The sequence below is a fragment of the Xenopus laevis genome, chromosome 5S, assembly GCF_017654675.1.
Source record: "Xenopus laevis strain J_2021 chromosome 5S, Xenopus_laevis_v10.1, whole genome shotgun sequence".
Classification (NCBI taxonomy): Eukaryota; Metazoa; Chordata; class Amphibia; order Anura; family Pipidae; genus Xenopus; species Xenopus laevis.
In genome coordinates, this window is record NC_054380.1 from 120,473,941 (window position 1) to 120,497,698 (window position 23,758).

Sequence of the window (23,758 nt, forward strand, 5' to 3'; positions counted from 1 at the left end):
ATTCCCTAGTCGAAGTACACAAAAAATAGCTTGGAATGTGAATTTTTTTCATAGAAAATTTGATTTCTTTGATAAATCTGCCCCTTAATGTATCACGAATGTGGGGGCTTCAGGTGTATATATATCAGAGCCGAGCCAGGCCGACCAGGCCTGATGGTGTTAGTGACCACTATTTGAAAGATGGAAAGAGTCAGAAGAAGAAGGCAAATAATTCAAAAACTGTAAAAAAATAAAAAAAAGACCAAAAAAATTGCTTAGAATGGGTCACTCTATAACATACTAAAAGTTAACTTAAAGGTGAACCACCCCTTTAAGACATTGTACCAGGCATGGGGGCTAGAGATATATTTATTAAAGGAGAACTAAACCCTAAAAATGAATATGGTTAAAAATTCCATATTTTATATATTGAGCTTATTGCACCAGCCTAAAGTTTCAGCTTGTCAATAGCAGCAATGATCCAGGACTTCAAACTTGTCACAGGGGGTCACCATCTTGGAAAGTGTCTGTGACGCTCACATGCTCAGTGGGCTCTGAGCAGCTGTTGAGAAGCTAAGCTTAGGGCTCGTCACTAATTATCCAGCAGAAAATTAGGTTGGTCTGTAATATAAGCTGATGCTACAGGGCTGATTATTAAATTCTGATGCTAATTGCACTGGTTTCTGTGCTGCCATGTAGTAATTATCTGTATTAATTACTAATCAGCCTTATATTGTGACATTTCTATTCTATGTGTACTGTATATTGTGAGTGGGTCCCTAAGCTCAGTAAGTGACAGCAGAAAAGAAGATGGGGAGCTACTGGGGCATCTTTGGAGACACAGACAGTGGCGGCACTACCGAAGGAGCAGGGGGTGCAATTGGGCCAGGGCCCGCACCCCCGCACCAGGGCCCGCCCGCTCCAGTTACGTTACTGGACACAGATCTTTACTGCTAAAGGGCTGTAGTTGCCTTGGGCTGGTACAGAAGCACAAAACATCATGTACAACATTTCTAGTTACTTCTTTGGTTAGGCTTTAGTTCTCCTTAAAGGCTAATGGCACTCAGACTGACTTGGGCCACTCGGGCTGATTCTAGGCTTGCATTTATATTGATCCAGTGGCATCTGCTAACTCGTGTGCCAGGACTCAGAAGCACTCTGTTGGCCGGGGTGCTGACACTTAGATAAGGTTTCCAATTTCTCCATCTTCCTTTCCATACAGCGGGTGGGAGGTGACATCATGGGGAGCATGGCTGCAATGTTGGGGGTGGGGTGATGCCAGTGCAGGGGCAGGAATATGGTTTAGCGATTGGCTGATTGCCATATCAATCTAGGAGAATCCTGCCCGATTTTCCAAATCTGGAAAACCGGGCCAGCAGTTTTGACCCAGGCAGCCCTTCCAAAAACCGGGCCATCTGGGTCAAAACTGGACAGGGGCAACCCTACACATAGAGTGAATGTACTGTGCTAAAATCTACTTGTATCTGCACCCCAGCCAAGACAGAGTCTCTAGGTGCTGACACAAGAAAGTGTTAATGTGGACATAGGGGCTGATTCTCAGCCTGGGCTTATACTGTATGTAGGCAGAGAAACAGCCCAGTATGGCAGTAGCCTAAGGCTTGAGGTATACCTGTATGTATTAAGGAATTGTAACAATCATGGGGGCCTGAGGAATGTGCATTAAGGCTTGGGCTATGCCTGTATATATTACGGCATTTTACCAGGCACAGGGGCTTAAGTTATATAAATGAAAGCTTGAGGAATAAGTATAAATGCTGGAGGAATACCCCTATGCATCAAGGCACCATCACAGAGATGGATTCATTTCTGCTAATTCCACCAGCCTTCAGTGCCACCTTTTTTTGTATAGCTGTCAGGCTATGTCTTCTTGGAACCGGCTCTGAAATTTATGTTCACCATTGTATGAAATTGCCATACTTTCCTGTAAGTATAAAAATGTATTAAGGTTTTGAGTATGAATAAAATTAGCACATAACAGCTTCATAAAACCGTCCGTCCTCAGTAAGTCATTCAGTAATGAAACCTGCGTCTGTTGCACGAGGAACAATGGAATTCTTTCATGTTCTGATATAGAAATATAAACTGGCAGGCCTCCCCTGACAGGCTGCAGGTCATGCCCTGTCCCCTAGGGGTGTATGGAAATTCACTTCTTAAGTACAAAATGATTCAACCCAACCACCATAAAGAATACAGCAATGAGTGACACTTCAAAGCCAGTTTGTGGCACCTGTCACATTCAGCTACAACTGTTACAGCACAGCCCTTGCATCTATTTTGAAGGATCTGCATCTTCCACTGAGCATTAATTGTGTTCTTACACTTGGTTGTACTGATGATACTGTTCATGCCAAAACAGGGAACCAAAATGGATTGATATGCCCACCCACCACTAATTCAAACAAATCTGACTCAGGGAGTCCTAATCTACCAGGACATATAGGACAAGCACAATTGTAGCACAAATGAGTTGATACAGAGGAGTTTCATAAAAGCATTCTGTTATTATTATTATCATTATTATTATTAATAACATGTATTTATATAGCACCAACATATTTTGCAGTGCTGTAAAGTAAATGTGTTTATACAACTAAATCAAATAAATTACATATATAGAATAAATAGGTTAGGAAGGCACTGTACAAAAGAGCTTACAGTCTAAAGGGAAGGGAATAAGACACAAGGTGTGGGAGTGGGCAAAATCAGAATTAAGTGGGTGAGAGATGTAGTACTGTATGTGTTATTGCATTTGGTAGTTAAACAGAGGGAGGGTAGGCTTCTCTAAATAAGTGCGTTTTAAGAGATCTTTTGAAAGCAGAAAGGTTGGGATAAAGTTGGACAGACCGTGGGAGGGGTGCAGCCCTTGCAAAGTCTTGAATGTGAGCATGTGAGGATGTTTTAAGAGAATAGTTGAGTAGCAGGTCAGTAGAGGAGCATAGTAAGCGGTTGAGTATCTAGATATGAGTTCAGAGATGTAGGGTGGGGCAGAGTTGTGAAGTGCTTTTGAATGTCAGGGTCATTAATTTGAATTTTATTCTGAAAGGTAGCGGAAGCCAGTGAAGGGATTGACAGAATGGCGAGGCAGAGGAGGAGCGGTTGCTGAGGTCTATGAGCCTCGCAGCAGTGTTCATTATGGACTGGAGAGGTGACAGTCTCTGGTGGGGAAGGCCAAGAGTTACAGTAGTCTAGACGTGATATGACGAGAGAGTGAATAAGAATTTTGGCGGCATCTTGAGAGATAAATGATCGTATTTTGGATATGTCCCTTAAGTGGAAGTGACAGGATTTAATAAGTGACTGGTAGTGATGGGCAAATAAATTTGCCTGGTGCGAATTCGTGGCAAATTTCCGAGTTTCGCCGTTGGCGAATAACCGCGCCTGTTCAGATAAACATTGACTTCAATGCCAGCATCAAAACTGACGTGAGCGACTTTTCGGACACGCGTTTCATGAATTTTTCACCTTTTCACAAATTTTCCGGGAAATTCGCTAATTTTTCAGCGTAAGGAAACTGGAGAAATTCGCCCATTACTAGTGACTGGATATGAGGAGTGAAGGACAGGGCAGAATCTAGGATAACCCCAAGGCACCGGACCTGGGGAGAAGGGGTGTTAGTGGAATTTCATTTTTGTCCTCCTGCTTGGTTCTGAGAGTTGTTAACCCTTTCATACCAAACATTGGACTTATAATTTTGCACTTTGTACTGAATGAATACAGCATAGCACTGAGATATTGTAAAAACTTACCCTGGTGGTCTAGTGGGGGGACGGCAGAGACGCCGCTTCTTCTTTCTCCTGTGCTTGATCATTAAGGGCACGCGCGGTGCGCCTCTTCTGCTTTATATGCGCATGCGCGCTGAGGTGATGACGAGTTCTCATTGCTCGTTATAGATTTGTTCCTGGTGCCTTAGCTTTTGCTATTCTGGACTCTGAGCTTGATTCTGATTATCTGTTGTGACCCCTGCCTGTTCCTGATGATTCTGCTCTGTATCCTGAACCATTGCCTGAATTTCAACTACCTCTTCTGCTTTATCCCTCTGATTGATCTCTCGGTTTTGACCCTTGCCTGCCTGACCTCGCTTTGAATACTGCCTGCCCACACCAGGCCTGATTTGCTTACACTCACTTTCTGCCTGCCTCGACCCGGTCAGTTATGACTAGTTCCGTTTAACACCTTGTACAAAGACCTTATGCCCAAAGACTTTGCTAACAGTCGTGCCCCTCTGCTTATCCAGAACCTCTAGCCTTGCACCTCTGGTTCTGTCCTGGTGGCATCCAAGTAGCTGAGGCCTCCTCCCGAGGCCAACGGCGGTCACACTACAGGTGAAGCACGAGCCGAGACCAGGGTGCTTGGCATTTGTTCTGGTGTTGGGTGCCGACCGTGACAGATATTGTGTTATTGTCCAAGCGGAACATGTGACAATATTGATAACTCTTTCAGCATCTCACAGTCCCTTGATCATTTTCTATCAATTAAGGCAGCAGAGTGCTGGGGGACTCAGGAGTATAGATGGCATGCTAACCGATATGTCATTTTCCTATGTGTGAGTGATACACATTTTCACGCCAAGTTTGTACGATCAGAACTTTAGAAACATGTACTGTGGCTCCGAGATCCAGTAGTTCTTGTTCTGCCAGTGGTCTAGATGGTAAATTAGAATTGTCATGCAAATTGTTTACACATGACATGGAATGACAGTCATCCAATTTGCTGATTTTTTCAAAAGCCAACTTAATATGAATGAGTTGACCAAACATAGTTGTCTATTTTCCAAGAGGCCCCTTTTAGAAATCTAGTCCATTCCCCATAATGTTCCTGCCACAGAACCACTTACCAGAAGAGCTGCACAACAATGGTCTTCCCTGGAATTATACCCAATATTCCACACTACAAGTCTCCAAAGTCTCAGTCTGCATTTACAAAGCCACATTAATAATGGCCTTACAAGTATTGTGCGCCGTTTCGCCGAAAAATTAGCGAATTTTGTGCGAAATTCGCGAAACTGCGAAAAATTCACGAAACTGCGCTTTTGGCGCCGGCGTCCGTTTTTTCTGAAAAATTTTTTTTGACGCCGGTGAATTTTTGCAGCGAATTTTCGCGGGCGTTTCGCAAATTTATTCGCTGGCGGCGAAACACGCAAATTCGCGCCTGGCGAATAAATTCGCCCATCACTACTCACAAGAAACTCTTGTCACATCACCATTATTACTTACTTCAGGAGTAATGTAACAACAGGTACCTTTTTTGCTTTAGTTCTAGTTACCCATAACAACAACAAGCAAACATCTGATTGCATGATATAGGGCCCATTGTATGCACAATGATCCAAACTACGGAAAGACCCCTTATATTGAAAAGCCCAGGTACCAAGCATATGGTGAATAATAGAGCCAATAACATATCTTATCATTGAAAAGGATATTTAATGAGGATTCATGGACTCATTCCTTGGCCTCAGATTTTAATAAATGTGCCTTCTTCCGTAAAATGACATTGAGCAAGATTCAGTCTAGCATTTACTGGCACAGCTTGGGCTTCATTAACTAACATGGGCAAAGTGCAAATTAAAACTAATTGCTATAATCCACCATGTTTTTACACATGATGCATAATTTTCCTGTAATTGTTGTGCCTCAAGCCAGTGCTAAGTTCTGCAATATAATATATATAGGAGAAGCAAAGATTTCTGCCTGTTCATGAATTATTCCACTTGCAACTGCGACTTAAAGGAGAACTAAAGTTTAATTAAAGAATTAAGCTAGAAATTTTGTACATTATGCTTTGGGCTTTTGTACCAGCCCAAGGCAACCACAGCCCTTTAGCAGTAAAGATCTGTGTTTTCAAAGATGCCCCAGTAGCTCCCCATCTTCTTTTCTGCTGATTCACTGCACATGCTCTGTGCTGCTGTTACTTACTGAGCTTAGGGACCCACAATGTCACAATAGAAGGCTGATTAGTAATTAATACATATAAATAATACATGGCAGCACAGAAACCATCAGAATCCAAATTTAATAATCAGCCCTGTAGCATCAGCTTATATTACAGGCCAACCTAATTTTCTGCTTGATAATTTGCAACGACCCCTAAGCTTAGCTTCTCAACAGCTGCTCAGAGCCCACTGAGCATGTGAGTGTCACAGACACTTTCCAAGATGGTGACCCCCTGTGACAAGTTTGAAGTCCTGGATCATTGCTGCTATTGACAAGCTGAAACTTTAGGCTGGTGTAAGTATAGGAAATATGCCATTTTTAGCCACATTCATATGTAAGGTTTAGTTCTCCTTTAAAGAAGAAGGAAAGGCCTATTTAATTGGGTTGCCAAAAGTTAGGCACCACCAAGTTATTATATATACTTACAGTACCTCACCCCTCGAGCTGGTGCTCCTATCAGGAGAAAACTGCACCGGTCCGGGGGTTCTTCCAGCGAGCACCACAGAGCGATCGTCTTTCTTCTTCTTTTTTCTTAAAATTTCCCAAGACAGACGCATGCGCAGTAGAACTAAATAGCTGACTTCTTCATTTAAATTGGGCTTTTCTCGCTACTGTGCATGCACACCTACGCAAAGAAAGAAGAAGCCGGAAGCAGATCGATCCATGGTGCTTGCTGGGAGAACCCAAGGCCAGTGCAATTTTCTGCTGATAGGAGCACTGGCCCGGGGTGTGAGGTAAGTAAATATAATCACTAGGGGTGTTTAACTTTTGGCACCCCCAAGTCAATAGAGCCTTTCCTTCTCCTATAAGGGATGACACATGGGTGGGCCTTTAATTGGTGCATAAATGTAAATAGGAACAAAAGCAGAATGGGAGCCATGTACTTTATGCCTGGTCAATGACAGGTTTTAACAGGTAAAGGTATTTTTAGGTACAGACTATGATTAAGTGTCCTTGGGGGATATGAAACGTGTCAGGCTTTTATCTTCTAATACATAATGTAAAATAAAGACTTTTTGTACTATTTAAAAATTTGGGCACCTGGATTCCACTGATTGACTGAGTTTGGTGTTCCGTTATTCCAGTTTTATGTGTCAGGTTTCCATAAACCTGAATGTAGTTCATCATGCACCACATGCAGGCCCAGATTGGGGGTAGGCCACAAATGCCCACGCCTAGGGCAGCAGCTGCACTGGAGACTGGACAGAAGACTTTTCCAGACATTTAGATCTCCACCCACCCAGTCCCTGATGAGGAAGAGTGCAGTGAAGAAGATCAGAGTGGATCTGAAAAGGTGGTGGCAATGGCGGATGGGTGCCATGCTGCAGTGGTTGGGGGTTGGTGCAAGCAGCTGAGGGTGAGCGCGAGTTGGAGGTGAAGTGGCCTAGGGGCGCCAAATTTTTAAATCCGGCCCTGACATCAGGTGCAATAGAAAGTGCAACCTAAGCATTGGCACATGGTGCAAGTATAGAAAAGAGCAATTAGATGCAAGAATTATCCAAAATGCATTTTAATGGGCACGGTTCTGCAAAAAGAGAGAACTATTGCTTTGCACAGATTTATATTCAGTTTACCAGGACCCCACTACATAGGCATATAATACATGTATATAGACCTAGTGATCTTTATTTAAACAAAACAGTTATCAATAGAAATGTAGTTTTCCTAACCTAATATTTCAGTTAATATTTCACCTCTGTTTATATCCACTCCCAAGCTTTTTCCAGCCTGTCATTCAAATCTATACCTACCTTTAAGGGTCAGAGGTAATAGCACCATGGGGCAGATTCACTAAAGGGTGAAGTGGCTAACGCTAGCGACTTTTAGCCAGCTTTCCTATCAGCAGGTGCAGCGGCAATTCGCCAGCGAACTGGACCATCGCTAGCGTTCATTCGAACTTTATAGCCAGGTGACTTTTTGCTTTGGCAAATGATCGTTACTCCGCAAATTCAATAAAGTGCGGATTTTACTAAAGCACTGCGTATCTTGACAGCGCCATATAAATAAATGATGATGATGATGATGATTTTACTGAACATTAAATCTTTCAACAGAGTTGACTTTGCCATCTCAGGCCAGGCGAAGTTCTAAAATGAAGCTAGATCTTCCTCTTCTGTCACTTACATCATATCCTGATGCAACTTTTCCTTTTTTTAGCGAGAGATTGGCTGCAAAAGTCCTAACTTAGATTTTTTTTCAGTATTATTAACATGTATTTATATAGTACCAACATATTGTGTAGCACTGTAAAGTAAATGTGTTTATACAACTAAATCACATGAATTACATACATAGAACATATGGAGTTACATACATCAATACCAGTACAAAAGGGGAGGAAGGCCCTGTGCAAAAAGAGCTTACAATCTAAAGGGAAGGGAATAATACACAAGGTGTGGGAGTGGGCAAGATCAGAATTAAGTGGGTGAGAGTTACGAAGTACTTAGAATGTCAAGTGTCATTAATTTGAATTTAATTCTGAAGAGTAGTGGAAGCCAGTGGATTGGCAGAATGGCATGGCAGAGGAGGAGCGGTTGCTGAGGTGTATGAGCCTGGCAGCAGTGTTCATTATGGACTGGAGAGGTGACAGTTTCTAGTCGGGAAGGCCAATTAAAAGAGAGTTACAGTAGTCTAGACGTGATATGACGAGAGAGTAAATAAGAATTTTGGCAGCATCTTGGGTGATAAATGATCGTATTTTGGATATGTTCCTTAGGTGGAAGTGACATGATTTAACATGTAACTGGATATAAGAAGTGAATGACAGGGCAGAATCTAGGATAACCCGAAGGCACCGGGCCTGGGGAGATGGGGTGATACTGGAATTGTTAGCTATGATGGATACTTCCGGGATGTTGATGGTGTTAGTTGGAGGAAAGAGAACCATTTCAGTTTTAGAGAGGTTTAATTTAAGGTAGCGTTGCGACATCCAAGTAGAGATAGCGGACAGGCAGGAGGAGACCTGAGTTAGGAGTTCTGGGTTGAGATCAGGAGATGAGAGATAGATCTGAGTATTGTCAGCATAGAGGTGATAGTGGAAACCATACGAGCTGATTAATTTGCAGAGGGAGGAAGTATAGAGGGAGAATAATAAGGGTCCCAGGACAGAGCCTTGAGGAACCCCAACAGAAAGAGGTAGAGGAGAAGATGCTACTCCATTGTAGGAGACACTGAAGGAATGATTGGTGATGTAAGAAGAGAACCAGGACAGGGTTTTGGCACGAAGGCCAAGCGAATGGAGGGACTGGAGGAGGAGAGGGTAATCTACAGTGTCAAATGCTGAAAAGATCTAGCAGTATTAGCAGTGAAAAAATTTTGTCGGATTTAGCTGTTAAAAGGTCATTAGTTAGCCGGGTCAGGGCAGTTTCAGTGGAGTGTTGTGGCTTAAAGGAGAAGGAAAGCTACGGAGGCATTTTATTGCCAATAGATTAGCTGCAATAGTGCAAGCTAGAATGCTATATTTATTCTGTAGAATGTTTTACCATACCTGAGTAAAAAGCTCTAGAAACTCTCTGTTTGTTTAGAATAGGAGCTACAGTATTAATGTGGTGTGACATCACTTCCTGCCTCAGTCTCTCCCTGCTCACTCATAGCTCTGGGCTCAGATTACAGTAGAGAAGGGAGGGGTGGGGGGAGAGGAGCAAACTGAGCATGCTCTTGCCCAGGTTTAAGCTGAAGGCAGGAAGTCTGATACAGAAGCCCATGAGTACACAATAGAAGGAAAGAAATGCAGTATTTCTTTTGACAGGGGACTCAGAGCAACATTACTTGGGGGGTTTACTGGTATATTTTGATGGACCTTTCTGATAAGGCTTACTTAGTTTTAACCTTTCCTTCTCCTTTAAAACCAGATTGTAGGGGGTCCAGCAGGTTATTGTCAGAGAGGAATGAGGTTAGTCAGTTGTAGACTAGGCGCTCAAGTAGTTTGATGAAAGGTAGCAGAGAGATAGGTCAGAGGTTGTCAAGATTGGAGGGATCATGAGAGGGTTTTTTCAGAATGGGGGTCGTATGTGTCGTGTCGGATGAACGCTGCGACAACATCCGATATTTGTATTTCTTACCTAAATGGTAAACTGAAAAGTGGAATGAGGAAAATTATAACATTCAAACCTCAGTGAAATAAATAAGAACAAAACACCTATTGTAACCCTGTCACTTATTTATAAACGAAGAGCATTACTTAAGAATATCACAAGCTCTTTGCTTAAACAAAATCGCACAGCACCACTAAAAATGAACTCGCTTTTATACCAATTTTAAACATGCGAATGAAGGGTAAGCTAATTGCTTATGTAAATGAACTAATACCCTGCTGGCTCATTGTGACAGTTAATGAGGGTGTCTTGTTCACCATCCATTTAAGAGTTAGTACAGGGATCCATCTAGTGTGATCGTCCTCTCCTAATGTAGGTAATTAGACCTTCAGTTTGATGGGAATCATTAAAGGAATGCTCTTTTCTGTAATAAAACAGAGCGTGCAGAACACATAACTATTAGCTGTTTGTCTGTTGGTCTTGGACGCCACTGGGTAAAGCAGCTGATCATTTAAAAGGTACCACAAATTTTACCTTTTTTTGCCTAATAACCCATAACACTGGCTGAACATTACTGGATTTTCTATAAGCTGGAAATGTCTCTTTTTAACATGTGAATGAATCTACTGCTAAGTGAACCAAATGAAGCCATTAACTACCATAATTACATGACAGCCTTTAATGAGCTACAGTAGATACCCTTTGTTCCCGGGCGCAAAGTTGATACTGATCTGCTTCAGAAGCATTGCTGATAAGATTAAATGTATTAAAGCTGACTCTATAACTTTCTAAAGAAGATGATCATAGTTTAAAGGAGCAGTAACACCAAAAGCTGAAAGTGTATCAAAGTAATTAAAATATAATTTAGTGTTTCTCTGCACTGGTAAAAGTTGTGTGTTTGCTTCAGAAAAACTCCAATAGTTTATATAAACAAATCTACTGTATTGCCATGGGGACAGCCATTCAAGTTTGAAAAAGGAGAAAAAGCACAGGTCACATAGCAGATAATAGATAAAACACCATTGTATTCCACGTGTCTTATCTGTTATCTGCTATTTAACCTGTGCGTTTTTTCCAGCCTGAATAGCTGCCCCCAAGACTGCACAGCAGCTTGTTTATTTGAACTGTAATTGTCTTCCTGAAGCAAACACACAGCTTTTTTCAGTGCAGGATTAGCTTATATTATTTATTATTTACACTTACATTAGCGATGGGCGAATCTTCTCCCGAAAAATTAGCGAAAAATTTATGAAATTGACACCCATTCCCAATTTTGACGCCGGCGTTAAAGTCAGTGGGGGTAATTTATCAACACTGGGCAAATTTGCCCATGGGCAGTAACCCATGGCAACCAATCAGATTGCTGCATTCATTGTTCTACAAGCAGCTGGCTTTCAAAAGCTAATCGCTGATTGGTTGCTATAGGTAACTGCCCATGGGCAAATTTGCCCAGTGTTGATAAATGAGCCCCAGTGAGCATTAGAATAGTGTTGACGCGCAATGATTTTGAGGTCCGATTTTGACTTTTTAAAAGCTGGCGGACTTTCACGAGAGTTTCGCGAATTTATTCGCCGGCAGTGAAATTCGGTGCAAATTTGCGTCAGGCGAACTTATTTGCCCATCACTAATTTTTATTATTTGCTACATTTCCTTTAATGGACTGTATAAGAAACAAGACGCAGGGCATTTTCAGTACAGGTATGGGACCTGTTATCCAGATGCTCGGGACCTGGGGTTTTCAGGATCATGGATCTTTCCATAATTTGAATCTTGATGCCTTAAGTCTACTAGAAAATCATGTAAACATTAAAATAAACCCAATAGGCTGGTTTTGCTTCCAATAAGAATTAATTATATCTTTATCTTATTTCTACTGTTTTATTATTACAGAGAAAAAAAGAAAAACATTTAAAAATGTGGATTATTTGATTATAATGGAGTGTATGGGAGATGGCATTTCCGTAATTCAGAGATTTCTGGATACAGAATTTCCGGTTAACAGATCCCATACCTGTACTAAAAATGTTTTGTTGGCAGGACAAGAGATTTATATATATATACTCTTAGTCTTATGCCTATGAATATTTGTACCCTCCCACATGTTAACAATAAGGGGCAGATTTACATAGGGTCGAATATCGAGGGTTAATTAACCCTCGATATTCGACTGCCGAATGTAAATCCTTCGACTTCGAATATCGAAGTCGAAGGATTTAGCGCAAATAGTTTGATCGAAAGATCGAACGAAAAAATCGTTCGATTCGAAGGATTTTAATCCATCGATCGAACAATTTTTCTTCAACCTAAAAAACATTAGAAAGCCTATGGGGACCTTCCCCATAGGCTAACATTGCACTTCGGTAGGTTTTAGGTGGCGAAGTAGGGGGTCAAAGTTTTTTTTAAAGAGACAGTACTTCGACTATCGAATGGTCGAATGGTCGAATAGTCGAACGATTTTTAGTTTGAATTGTTCGATTCGAAGTCGTAGTCGAAGGTCGAAGTAGCCAATTCGATGGTCGAAGTAGCCAAAAAAATCATTCGAAATTCAAAGTTTTTTTTATGCTATTCCTTCACTCGAGCTAAGTAAATGGGCCCCATATATACTTTTATTTTAATATGTTTTTGTGGGAGTTTCTGAATATCTGCCCTAGTTGGGAAATTCACCCAGCACTGCCAAGGGGAGTCTTCTATTTAATATCAGCCTGGATTCAGAATGCTGTGCAAATTATTCAAAAAGTATATTGAATACCTATAGAATATCTGTTATTGAAATATTTAATTTCTCTTTCCTGTAGATATTCAGTGTAATAATTTCGTTTGGCTTGCTTGTACATCATTTCATACGAGCTGTTTCGTATCTTACAGGTAAACCAGTGATGATTATAACCGAATTTATGGAAAATGGCTCTTTGGATACCTTCCTAAAGGTAAGACAATAGGGTTTCCCATGCAAGAGTGCTTGTGCCATGATAAAACTTGCATCAGGTGCCCCTTTACTAGTCCAGTAATATAATGAGCAGATTTTTTTCTGTATTCTTCTGTATAAAGTGATTCCCAGGCAGACTGCAGGAGTAATCTTGGGGGGGGGGGGGGGAAGCACATACAGGAATACACGAGAAAGCTGAATTTAGTTACATACTTTTGAGTTAAATAATCTTAGATCCTTCTTTTAAAGGCAGGTTCTACATGAACTGAATAAAAATGCCTTTTCCGCGTGTATCCCTACAATTCTCACGGGACACGTATTCTACATTAAGGGGCAGATTTATCAAGAGTCAATTTTTGAATTCGAATTTTCGAGTTTTTTTTTTTTACGGCCAAAACTGTCAAATTTGATTAAGGAATTGTTAAAATTTGATTTGTGTTTTTTTTTTAAATTCATATTAGATTTTTGCAATTTGAAATTTCGAAAATCCAAATTTTTTAATAAATTGCAGTTGGTCGTATTTCAAGTTCATAGGAGTTCATGAGAGTAACTCCCATGAGCTCAAAATTCAACCCTTGATAAATCTGCCCCTAACAGAACCACAGTAACAGTACCTACTGTATGTCCAAAGACCCTCTGCCTATCCATTAAACACAATAACTATTATTAGAATGCATAAGCATAAAGCACTCAATATCCTACCAAAAAGATCATATATAGGGGAAAAATTATTAGAGCCCACTGCAAAATAGAAGCTGTTAGAGGGCAATTTGCACCATGCGTCCCATTGGCTGCCTCTAGCATGACTGGGTAGGTTGTGCCTGTGCCCCAGTCTCTCAGGTGCAAATCTTGCCTTCTTCTTCTGACTCCAATTGGGGTCACTGACCCCATCTAAATAACAAATGCTCTGTAAGGCTCCACATTTATTGTTATTGCTACTTTTATTACTCATCTTTCTCTTCAGGCCTCTCCTATTCATATTCCAGTCTCTTATTCAAATCAATGCATGGTTGCTAGTGGAATTTGGACCCTAGCAACCAGATTGCTGAAATTTCAAACTGCAGAGCTGCGGAATAAAAAGCTAAATAACACAACAAATAATAAAAAATGAAAACCAATTGCAAATTGTCTCAGAATATCACTCTCTACATCATACTAAAGGTTAACTTAAAGGTGAACAGCCCCTTTAACATCTATTTTGTCTATAATACAACCAATGTAGCCTTTAAATTGAGTGCCATATTTACCATTGCAGAGATCAGATGGTCACATTTAGGGATGGGTGAATTTGACCGTTTTGTTTCGCCAAAAATTCGCCACTGGCGAAATGTTGCCGACGCCCATTCAAGTTTCTGGGCGTCAAAAAAAAAATTGTCGCGCGGCGAAATTTTATTTTGACCCACAACGCCATACAAGTCTATGGGCGTCATTTTTTCGGTGAAACAAGGCGAAAAAATTCGCCCATCCCATTACAAAATCTGGGTAAATCTGTGGATTAGGGGATGAGTCTATAGAATCCATAGCTCAATAGCCTGAGACCAAAACAAGATAGCCACTCTATACCAAGTTACACTGGTACTACAGTGATGAGTGAATCCGTCCTGGTTCGCTTCACTGAAGCGAAATGCATTGCAGTCAATAGGTGTCAACATTTTTTTTACACCCGACAATTTTTTACGTGCACAAGTTTTTGTCTCTCTTCAAACTCATTAAAATCAATGGGTGTTTTTTCTTGCAGTGACTTTTTTGTCTTGGCGACTTTTTTTGTCTCTTCGACTTTTTTGTCTAAATGAATTAAAGTCAATGGGCGTTTTTTCTTGCAGTGCCTTTTTTGTCTCAGGGACTTTTTTGTCCAAATGCATTAAAGTCAATAGGCAATTTATTTGTCTCATCAAAGTCTTGGCAACTAATTTGTTGCGGCAAATTTTTTTTTGCTGATGGCGAGATGCGAAATTTTGCTGCAGATCCGTGCCTGGAGAATAAATTCGCTCAACACTAGTCAGGAGGTTAATGAAGCTGGGTCACTGGCAGCAGAATGACAGGCTGCCTAGAACTTTTACCTAGGGTCGAATATCGAGGATTAATTAACCTTCGATATTCGACATTCGAAGTAAAATCCTTCGACATCGAAGTTGAAGGATTTACCGCAATTCCTACGATCGAACAATCGAAGGAATAATTCGAAGGATTTTAATTCATCGATCGAAGGATATTCCTTCGATCAGAAAATTGTAAGGAAGCCTATGGGTACCTTCCCCATAGGCTAACATTGGCCTTGGTAGGTTTTAGGTGGCGAACTAGGGGGTCGAAGAATTTTTTAAAGAGACAGTACTTTGACTATCGAATGGTCGAATAGTCAAACGATTTTTAGTTCGAAGGTCGTAGTCGAAGGTCGAAGTAGCCCATTCGATGGTCGAAGTAGCCATATTCGAACATTCAAACTATTTTTCCTCTATTCCTTCACTCGAACTAAGTAAATGGGCCCCTTAGTGTCTTACCTGTCAAGCACAGAAATCGGCAGTAAGACATTTAAAATTCCTCATAATATGTATTTCCTACTGATTAAGAGTTGATTTCAATTTAAATATCTAATAATATCTTGCAAAAATTTCTCGAAATGCATTGCAGTCAATAGGTGACAAAATTTTTTTACACCTGTCAATTTTTTACCTGCACAACTTTTTGTCTCTCTCCAAAAGCATTAAAGTCAATGGGTGTTTTTTCTTGCAGTGACTTTTCTTGTCTCTTCGACTTTTTTGTCTCCTCGACTTTTTTGCCTAAATGCATTAAAGTCAATGAGTGTTTTTTCTTGCAGTGACTATTTTTGTCTCTTTGACTTTTTTGTTTCTTCGACTTTTTTGTCTCAATGCATTAAAGTCAATGGGCGTTTTTTCTTGCAGTGCCTTTTTTGTCGCAGCGACTTTTTTGTCCAAATGCATTAAAGTCAATAGGCGTTTTTTCTAGTGGCAATTTATTTGTCTCATGAACATTTTTGTCTTGGCAACTTATTTGTTGTGAATTTTTTTCACTGATGGTGAGATGTGGAATTTCACTACAAATCCGTGTCTGGAGAATAAATTCGCTCAACACTAGTCGGGAGGTTAATGAAGCTGGGTCACTGGCAGCAGAATGACAGGCTGCTTAGAACTTTTAGTGTCTTACCTGTCAAGCACAGAAACCGGCAGTAAACATTTAAAAATCCGCATAATATGTATTTCCTAATGCTCAAGAGTTGATTTCAATTTAAATATCTAAGAATATCTTTCAGGTCATGGCAAAAAAGCAGCACAATCCAATTTAGTTCCAAATGCTCTGCTCAGAAAGGCAGCCAGACTGATAAAACAAAGCCATGTCACTCTCAGCGGCAGCAGCTCTATAAAAACCCTTTGGCTCGTGCGCTGCTGCTGCTCCTGACTACCCAGAGCTAAAAGCTGGAGATGACATCATAGGGCGAAACCCAGACTCTTCTGGGGATGTTTAATGTAATGATGTAAGAGTACAATTTGGAACAATTAGTATTGGGTTTTAAACAGTATTTCTCTGCTGCATCAAGCTGTTTACATACAAAAGGCAAATGGTATTATAAATAAGAAATAGGTTAGCAAAGGTGTTGCAGGGCTACCATTAATAATACAAAGCTTTATATCGCAGCTAAATATTGTAATTGTTTAATTATTGTGAAGTCTCCCCCTCTCCTATTTTTGATCAATGTAACCATTCTATTTAGCTTCCCAAATCCCTCCATTAAGAATATATGGCACAGAAGACAAGGGATACATAGTATACACATTCAGTGGGGTACTAGGACAGCCTTTAGGGGGTAAATAGAGGACAGCAGTTATTACTGAGCTCTAAAATTCAACATGTTGTACTGTTTTCTATGGAATTAGGGTCACCAAATGTTACACTTGTGTGATCCTCCAATGGAAATGATGTCTTATGATGTCCCTAATAAGGGAATGCAGTGGACTGTGTAGATCTGTGTTGCCTTGTATTAAATATTTTCCATTACAGCTACTGTTTAAAAGAAGTAGTGTCTATCAGATACTATCAGCTTCATGCTGTGTTGGGGGTTAGTGAGTTTTTATAGTCCGGCAGGTGTACTGGGTAGTGATGGGCAGGCCCGGATTTGTGGAAAGGCCACCTAGGCCCGGGCCTAGGGTGGCATGATTTTAGGGGGGCGGCATGCTGCCCAACCACACCAACATTGGTCCAAAAACACTGGGGATACAATAATTGCACGAATAAAGAGGAGGGGACAAGGGCAACGATCAGCAGTGGGCCTAGGGGCGCCCACTATGTAAATCCGGCCCTGGTGATGGGCAAATAAATTTGGCAGGCATGATTTGCGGCCAATTTCAACATTCCGCCACCAGCGAATAAATTTGTAAAACCGTAGCAAAAATTCACAGGCAAAAAATCCATCGTGAAAACAAAAAAAGCTTGACACTGGCCACCTTAGTGAATTACCTGAAGCCAATCGATTGGGTAGATAGGCATAGGGTAGATAGGGGAAGGTTAGACCCTTTGAGCTTACTGTAGATGCTGAAAGATAGTGGTAGACCAGCTAGTTGAGCAGCTAAGGTTCCAAAGGTAAGTATAGAAGGGGCCAATATCATGGCCTGCACCATCTTGAGCACCATTTGCCTGCATATTTTGCTATGTTGTGCAATAAATCATCATCATTTATTTATATAGCACCAATAAATTACAAACTGCTTTACATTAGTTTATAATCAACAGGGAACAAACAACAAACAAGGGTTACAGAGTACAACAGGATTTGAGCAGTGGGGTAACTACCGGGGGAGCAGGGGGTGCGATTGGGCCAGGGCCAGCACCCCCTCAGGGCCCCCCGGCAGCTCGCGCACCACTGATTCCGGGCGGATTCCGGGCATAAGGAGGGGGGGCCCGGCTGCACGTCCCGAGCCAGGGCCCACCCCCCTCTAGTTACGTTTCTGGATTTGAGGGGACTACTTTCAAGAGTTTAAAAACTAAGGTTAAGGGTACAATGGAGACACAAGGATTATAGAAACAAATTTGTGATTGATAGTACATTTACAATATGTCTAATTAATTTAGATACATTAAATAAGCTTCCCTAAACAGGTTGGTCATTAGGGAGCATTTGAGAATTTGGAAGGAAGGAGAAAGTCTGACAGCTCGAGGCAGAGGGTTCCAGAGAGAAACTGAAGACCGAGAGAAGTCTTGTAGATGGGAATGGGCTGAAGTGATGAGAGGAGAAGAGAGGCGAAGGTCAGAGCAGAGCAAAGGTTGCAAGGGGTGTATTTTGAGGTCAGAGATGAAATATAGGGATGGGATTCATTGTAAAGGGCCTTGAATGTATGTGTCGTTTGAATTTGATTGTAGAGGAGTTTGGGAGCCAGTAAGAGATGCATAGGGGAGCAGCTGATGTTGAGCAGCAAGATACTGTAGATGAATAAGTCTAGCAGCAGCATTTAGAACAGATTGGAATTGTGAAAGGCAACTTGTTAGAATACATGCGAGGAATAGGTTGCAGTAGTCAAGGCAGGAAATAATAAGAGTCTTGATGTATATACCTTTTCACCTTGAAGTGTTTGGGTTGTATCTGAACTAAGATATGATCGAATTCATGCATTGTTGCACAGCTGAATACAACAAGATTTGGCAAGTGTTTGGATGTGTGTTGAGAATGACAGATGAGAGTGTAAGATAATTCCTAGGCAGCGTGGCTGTGTGGTCGAATGAAAGGTGGTGTTGTTAACTGAGAGTGATATCTGAGGGACAGGGGAAGATCTTGGAGAAAGTATAATGAGTTCTGTTTTAGAAAGATGCAGTTGGTGCTGTAAATAAATGGCTGTCTATATTAAGACATAATGAAATACAAAGAAACTATTAACTGATGCAAGAGGTAAAGAAGACCTTGGCCAAATGAGCTTACAACCTGCCTGCAAGACGGGTGTTTCATTTAATGCAGACATAGTGGGAGAGTTCTGGGTAGCTACACTGAAGACCAGGTGATTACACCAGTAACATAAAAGTGGCTAAAATGAGTCTTTTGAATCCCTCGCATGGAGGTGGGGGTGAGGGAAAATGTAGCTCTAGGGTATGGGGCAGAAGGCCTTATTGATGAATATAATGGGACCTAACAAATGAGGTCTAGGTATCTTAATTGTTCTAAAGAGCTGAAGGTGTACAAGACTGAGTGAGCAGAAAAGACTTGGATAGGGACAGGAGGATAGAAATAATAGGTGGAGAAAATAGTGGTTGAGAGAGGATTCCCCTTAAGTAGCAGAAAACTACTAGAGAAACTAGAACAGGGGTGTCCAAAAGGTATTGGGATTGGGAATCTACCAGTCGACCTTTAGCTGTTGATCAGTACATCTCAAGTCACTGTCAAAAAACAGCTTGTCTAAATCACCCTCCTATTTCATGCTTTCCATTCACTCACAGAAATAGTTGTTTGTTAAATATAGCAATATACATTTTCTTATAAATCAATATTTAATATTTTTCATGGAACAGAATGCTAACAACGTTTTATGGAAGTAGATCATAGTGGGACAACATCACTAAAGGAACAGAATGAGTATTGTGAGTAGTGATACTGATTATGCAGAATGGTTCTCTTATGAATCTTTAATGTGTTATGTGGGTTTGGGTTTTTGATAAAAGCTACTGGGTGTAAATAACTGGTCAGTAATAACAATTTCCTCATTGCCCTGGTACACATCTTCCACAGTACTAGATGGGCCAAACCCAAGTTGAAGGTATCAGAAATGTAATATGAGTGTTCTTCTATTGTGAGCATAGGCAAAAAAGGGTATTTGTGTAAGAAAATGGACACATTGCACCAAGTGGGTTACACAAACCAAGGTTAGAAGCCGTTGAGTAACAGACATACAGAGTTTTGGCACGTTCATTGGCTAGAGCTACAGTAGGAGTACTGTATTATTGTCCTGGGTCAGAGCAGGAACTGCAGTTATATATATATGTTGGTATCTATAGTTTGTTCACTTCTTTTGTCATTTATCAGGAGTATTTGCTAAATATAAATATAATATTAGTGATGGGCGAATTTGCGACGGTGAAAAATTCGCGAAACGGCGCCGGCGTCTCGCTTTTGACACCGGCGTCCGTTTTGGCGAAATTTTTTTTGACGCCGGCAAATTTATTCGCTAGCGGCGAATCGCGCAAATTCGCCCGCAAATTCGCACCTGGTGAATAAATTCGCCCATCACTATTTAATATAAATTATAAACTTTTATGTCCTGTGGTGACTTTGACTTACTAATCAAGTAGAGTAGGATGGTTCAAGAAGCAGACCTTCAACTTAAATAGCATTCTTGATTGTTAATGACACAATGCAAAGGCCGGACTGGTTCTTAATCACCTGCTGCAAAGACAATGATGTATCTGAAGGACACTGGAAATTGGACAGCAGTTTTCATCAATCTTAATCTGCTGAGCCAGCAAATATATAAAGGAAAGTTTCGGTTTGATCTTAGTGACTCAATTGGGGGAATGTAATAAAAGTTGCAAAGAGCAAAACAGTTTGCACAAATAAGAATATAAATTTGCATTTCGCAATGTAATACTCTTCCTTAAACAGTTATTGCGTCGAGAATTGTAATTGCGAATTTTAATTGCACATTGCTCACTTTTAAAACTTTTAAACCGTGCTTGAAGGTGTCATAATCTTTTGGAGCAATTTAACAACTTTTTCAGTAAGAAGTTTTATTACATTCACTGTGCACTGGTGCAAACAATAAAATTCGCAAACCTTCTTCCCCTGTCGGAAGTAGTCGCTAAAACAGTTTCCGGGTTCGCCAAAGCTTTATTAAATTTGCGCGAAGGCATAACTTTTCCCATTGCGAATATTTTTTCTGTTACCGACTTTTATCACATTTCCCCAAATATGCCTAAAACAAAGGTTTCATCTTCTAGAAATGATCATTATTACAAGTGGGATAGTATCAGTATTACGATAAAGGTTCTGTTTCTGATTTCTGCATTAAAAACAGCAGCAAGTTGCATTGTGCACATTTTTCCACACTTTGCGCCTTTAGTAAATGAGCCCCTTTTACTGCTGATTGTGTCTGATATTCACCCTAATTTCAGTATCCGCTGCACACATAACTGCAATTTTCATCATTATACTAGGCTACTAAATGATTGAATCCTATTCAGTCAGACTGAGTTACTTGGCCAATCAGAGGAATCACAATGCTATCCACAATCTATGAAAATCATGATCTAATCACAGAGCAAGACGCCATGCAATCCGATGGTGTTATATAAATTTGTAGCAAGTTATTAAGTCTGATGACTGTCACATAATAGTGACAACCAATTCCTGTACACACTGTTATTTTGCTTAGATCTTTTCTTACAAAATTTACTATGTTTGAGTCTCAAAAGTTAAAAAACCCAGGTCAGGGTTTAAAAGGCACCATTTGGTCCCCTTCGGTGATGGGCGAATTTGCGAAAACAGCGAAGAATTTGCGAAAAAATCATGAAAATCGAAATTGACGCCCGCTTCCAATTTTGGATGCACGTGTGAAAAGTCAATTGCTTCAATTTTGCCGCTGGCATTAAAGTCAAAGAGCGTCCGAATATTGTTGACGAGCGTCGATTTTGACACAATCGACTTTTCAGACGCACGTACAAGATTTTTTGACGCAAGCAAATTTTCGAGGAGATTCGCAAATTTATTAGACGGCGCCAAAATGTGGAAATGTGCCGCAAATTTGTGACAGGCGAATCACTCGCCCATCACTAGTCGCCTTCTTAGCAGCTCTGAAGTCTGGACAAGCCCTTTGTTATAATGTATCCCCCATGTCTGTAAGAAGACTGTAGTGCAGAGCTTGCTATACATTATCACATTATAACAAACAAGGGAAAGTTGCTTTCATCACTAATTATTAAAACATTAAGCCAGGGTGCAATGAGGCTGTGACTCAAAATACATACAGACAAATAAAAGAAGTCCTCTGCACTCAATCCATTAACAACTTATTTAAGACATTGAGACTTTTGGTAGCTTAAAGCACAAAATGCTCAATGTGTTGAATATATTGTTATTGTGTTGAGTGCAGAGGACTTCTTTTATTTGTTTGTATACATTATCAGATCTGGTTGTTGTATTGTTCTAGATGGTGGGCAGGCAGCAAAATGACTGGGATATTGCAAATTTGCCAAGTAGCTGATTAATGGCAAAAATAACTAGCCATTAATCTGAATTTCTATTCTACCTAAATAAAATTTGTTTAATCATAAATGGACTGGAAATTGCAGTACCATACTCGAGTATAAGCCGAGTTTTTCAACCCCCAAAATATGCTGAAAAACGCTACCTCTGCTTATATAATCGCAAAAACGGTTGCCGGCGTCTAAGAATAGTCGCCGGCGTCTAAGAATAGTTGCTGCCGTCTAAGAATAGTCCAATGGGAGCAGAAACCCTCAATTTTTTGATTGAAACTTACCAGAAGCTGCTGCATTTCTCACCCTCGGCTTATACTCGAGTCAATAAGTTTTCCCAGTTTTTGGAGGTAAAATTAGGTACCTCGGCTTTTACTCGGTATGGCTTATACTCGAGTATATACGGTAATACCATATATGGAAGGTGTTTGACCAGTTTGGTAAAAAAAACAACCATAGTAATATATGTATTGCACCATGTGTGGTCCACTTATATTCGCTGTATAGCTTACTAGTTATTACACAAATATCCATACATACAAATGTTTGAATAGACCCACATCAAGGTTGCACCCCTCCATAACCATTTGATCCTCAAGTGATCTAGAGGAAGAAAGAATGTCATAAAAAAGCTGGTCTAGTTCTCAGCATCCAGATCCCAAATAACAGCTGGACCAGTGCTTAGATCTACATTGCAAAAAATGCATTGTAACTTTTCTTATCTGATCCATGTTTGAAGCTTGGGATTTTTCCAGCATATCAAATTTAGGGAATGGATTCCATAGCCTCACTAGGCTTTCTGTAAACCCTCTTTCCACGCCTGATGATGAACATTTCTTTCTTCTAATTGTATGCTCACCTTATTTGTGAAGGGATTAGATTTCATTGGAAGTGCTCCAAATATTATCTGCAAGTTCTTCTTTTCTATTGATGATCTGCTTACTAATGATGGGCAAATAAATTCACCCGGCGCGGATTCGCGTTGAGTTTCGATGCCAGCGAATAAAATTCAAGAAAATTCACCGGTGTCAAAAATTTTTAGACGCCTATCCAAAATGTCACTCGCGTCAAAATCGCTGTGCATCAACACTATTCGGACACCAATTGACTTTAACGCTGGCGTCAAATTTGATGCGGGCATCAATTTTCAAGTTTCACAAATTTTTCGCCGTTTTGCGAATTTTGTTGGAAATTTGCACATTTTTTCGGTGAAGCAAAACAGGAGAAATTCGCCCATCACTACTGCTTACATTAGCCATGTTAAGGGTATAAGTACCTTGCATATTGTTTAATAAATAATCCATTTTACGAGATCTCACACAAGGATGATACATATTGCATGGGTTCTGCAAGGTTTTTGTACCATTGTCAAAAGTAGATATATTGCTTTCCTCTTTCTGGATCCGTCACTCAATACAAAACCCTGTGGTGCTCCAGTTCTGACTGTATTCTAAGAAAAGAAATCACTATTGACAACTGTCATGTGTACATGATCATTGGGCCAATTCAATATCTAGGCACAAATAGAGTTCTCGGGTCTCATAGACCTTCATTTCTAAAGTAAATATCTGGGTGTCACTGTATCAAATCTGTAGTATATTCTAAGTAGACTTCAAATGCTGCAACATTCTTTCATCCTACCCATTTCGTTGTACAAAATACAATTTTCATTTGCAATATTT

The 23,758-nt window shown here is 40.4% G+C and overlaps 1 protein-coding gene across 3 annotated transcripts in view; it reads left to right on the forward strand.

The window, feature by feature from the left end:
* Positions 1-23,758, forward strand: part of LOC108718221 (ephrin type-A receptor 3) — a 143,164-nt gene that overhangs the window by 107,500 nt on the left and 11,906 nt on the right. For all 3 annotated transcript variants that reach the window (XM_018265907.2, XM_041565017.1, XM_041565015.1), the window contains one exon: positions 12,833-12,894. In XM_018265907.2, the coding sequence (XP_018121396.1) occupies positions 12,833-12,894 (62 nt within the window). The remainder of the gene's footprint in view (positions 1-12,832; positions 12,895-23,758) is intronic.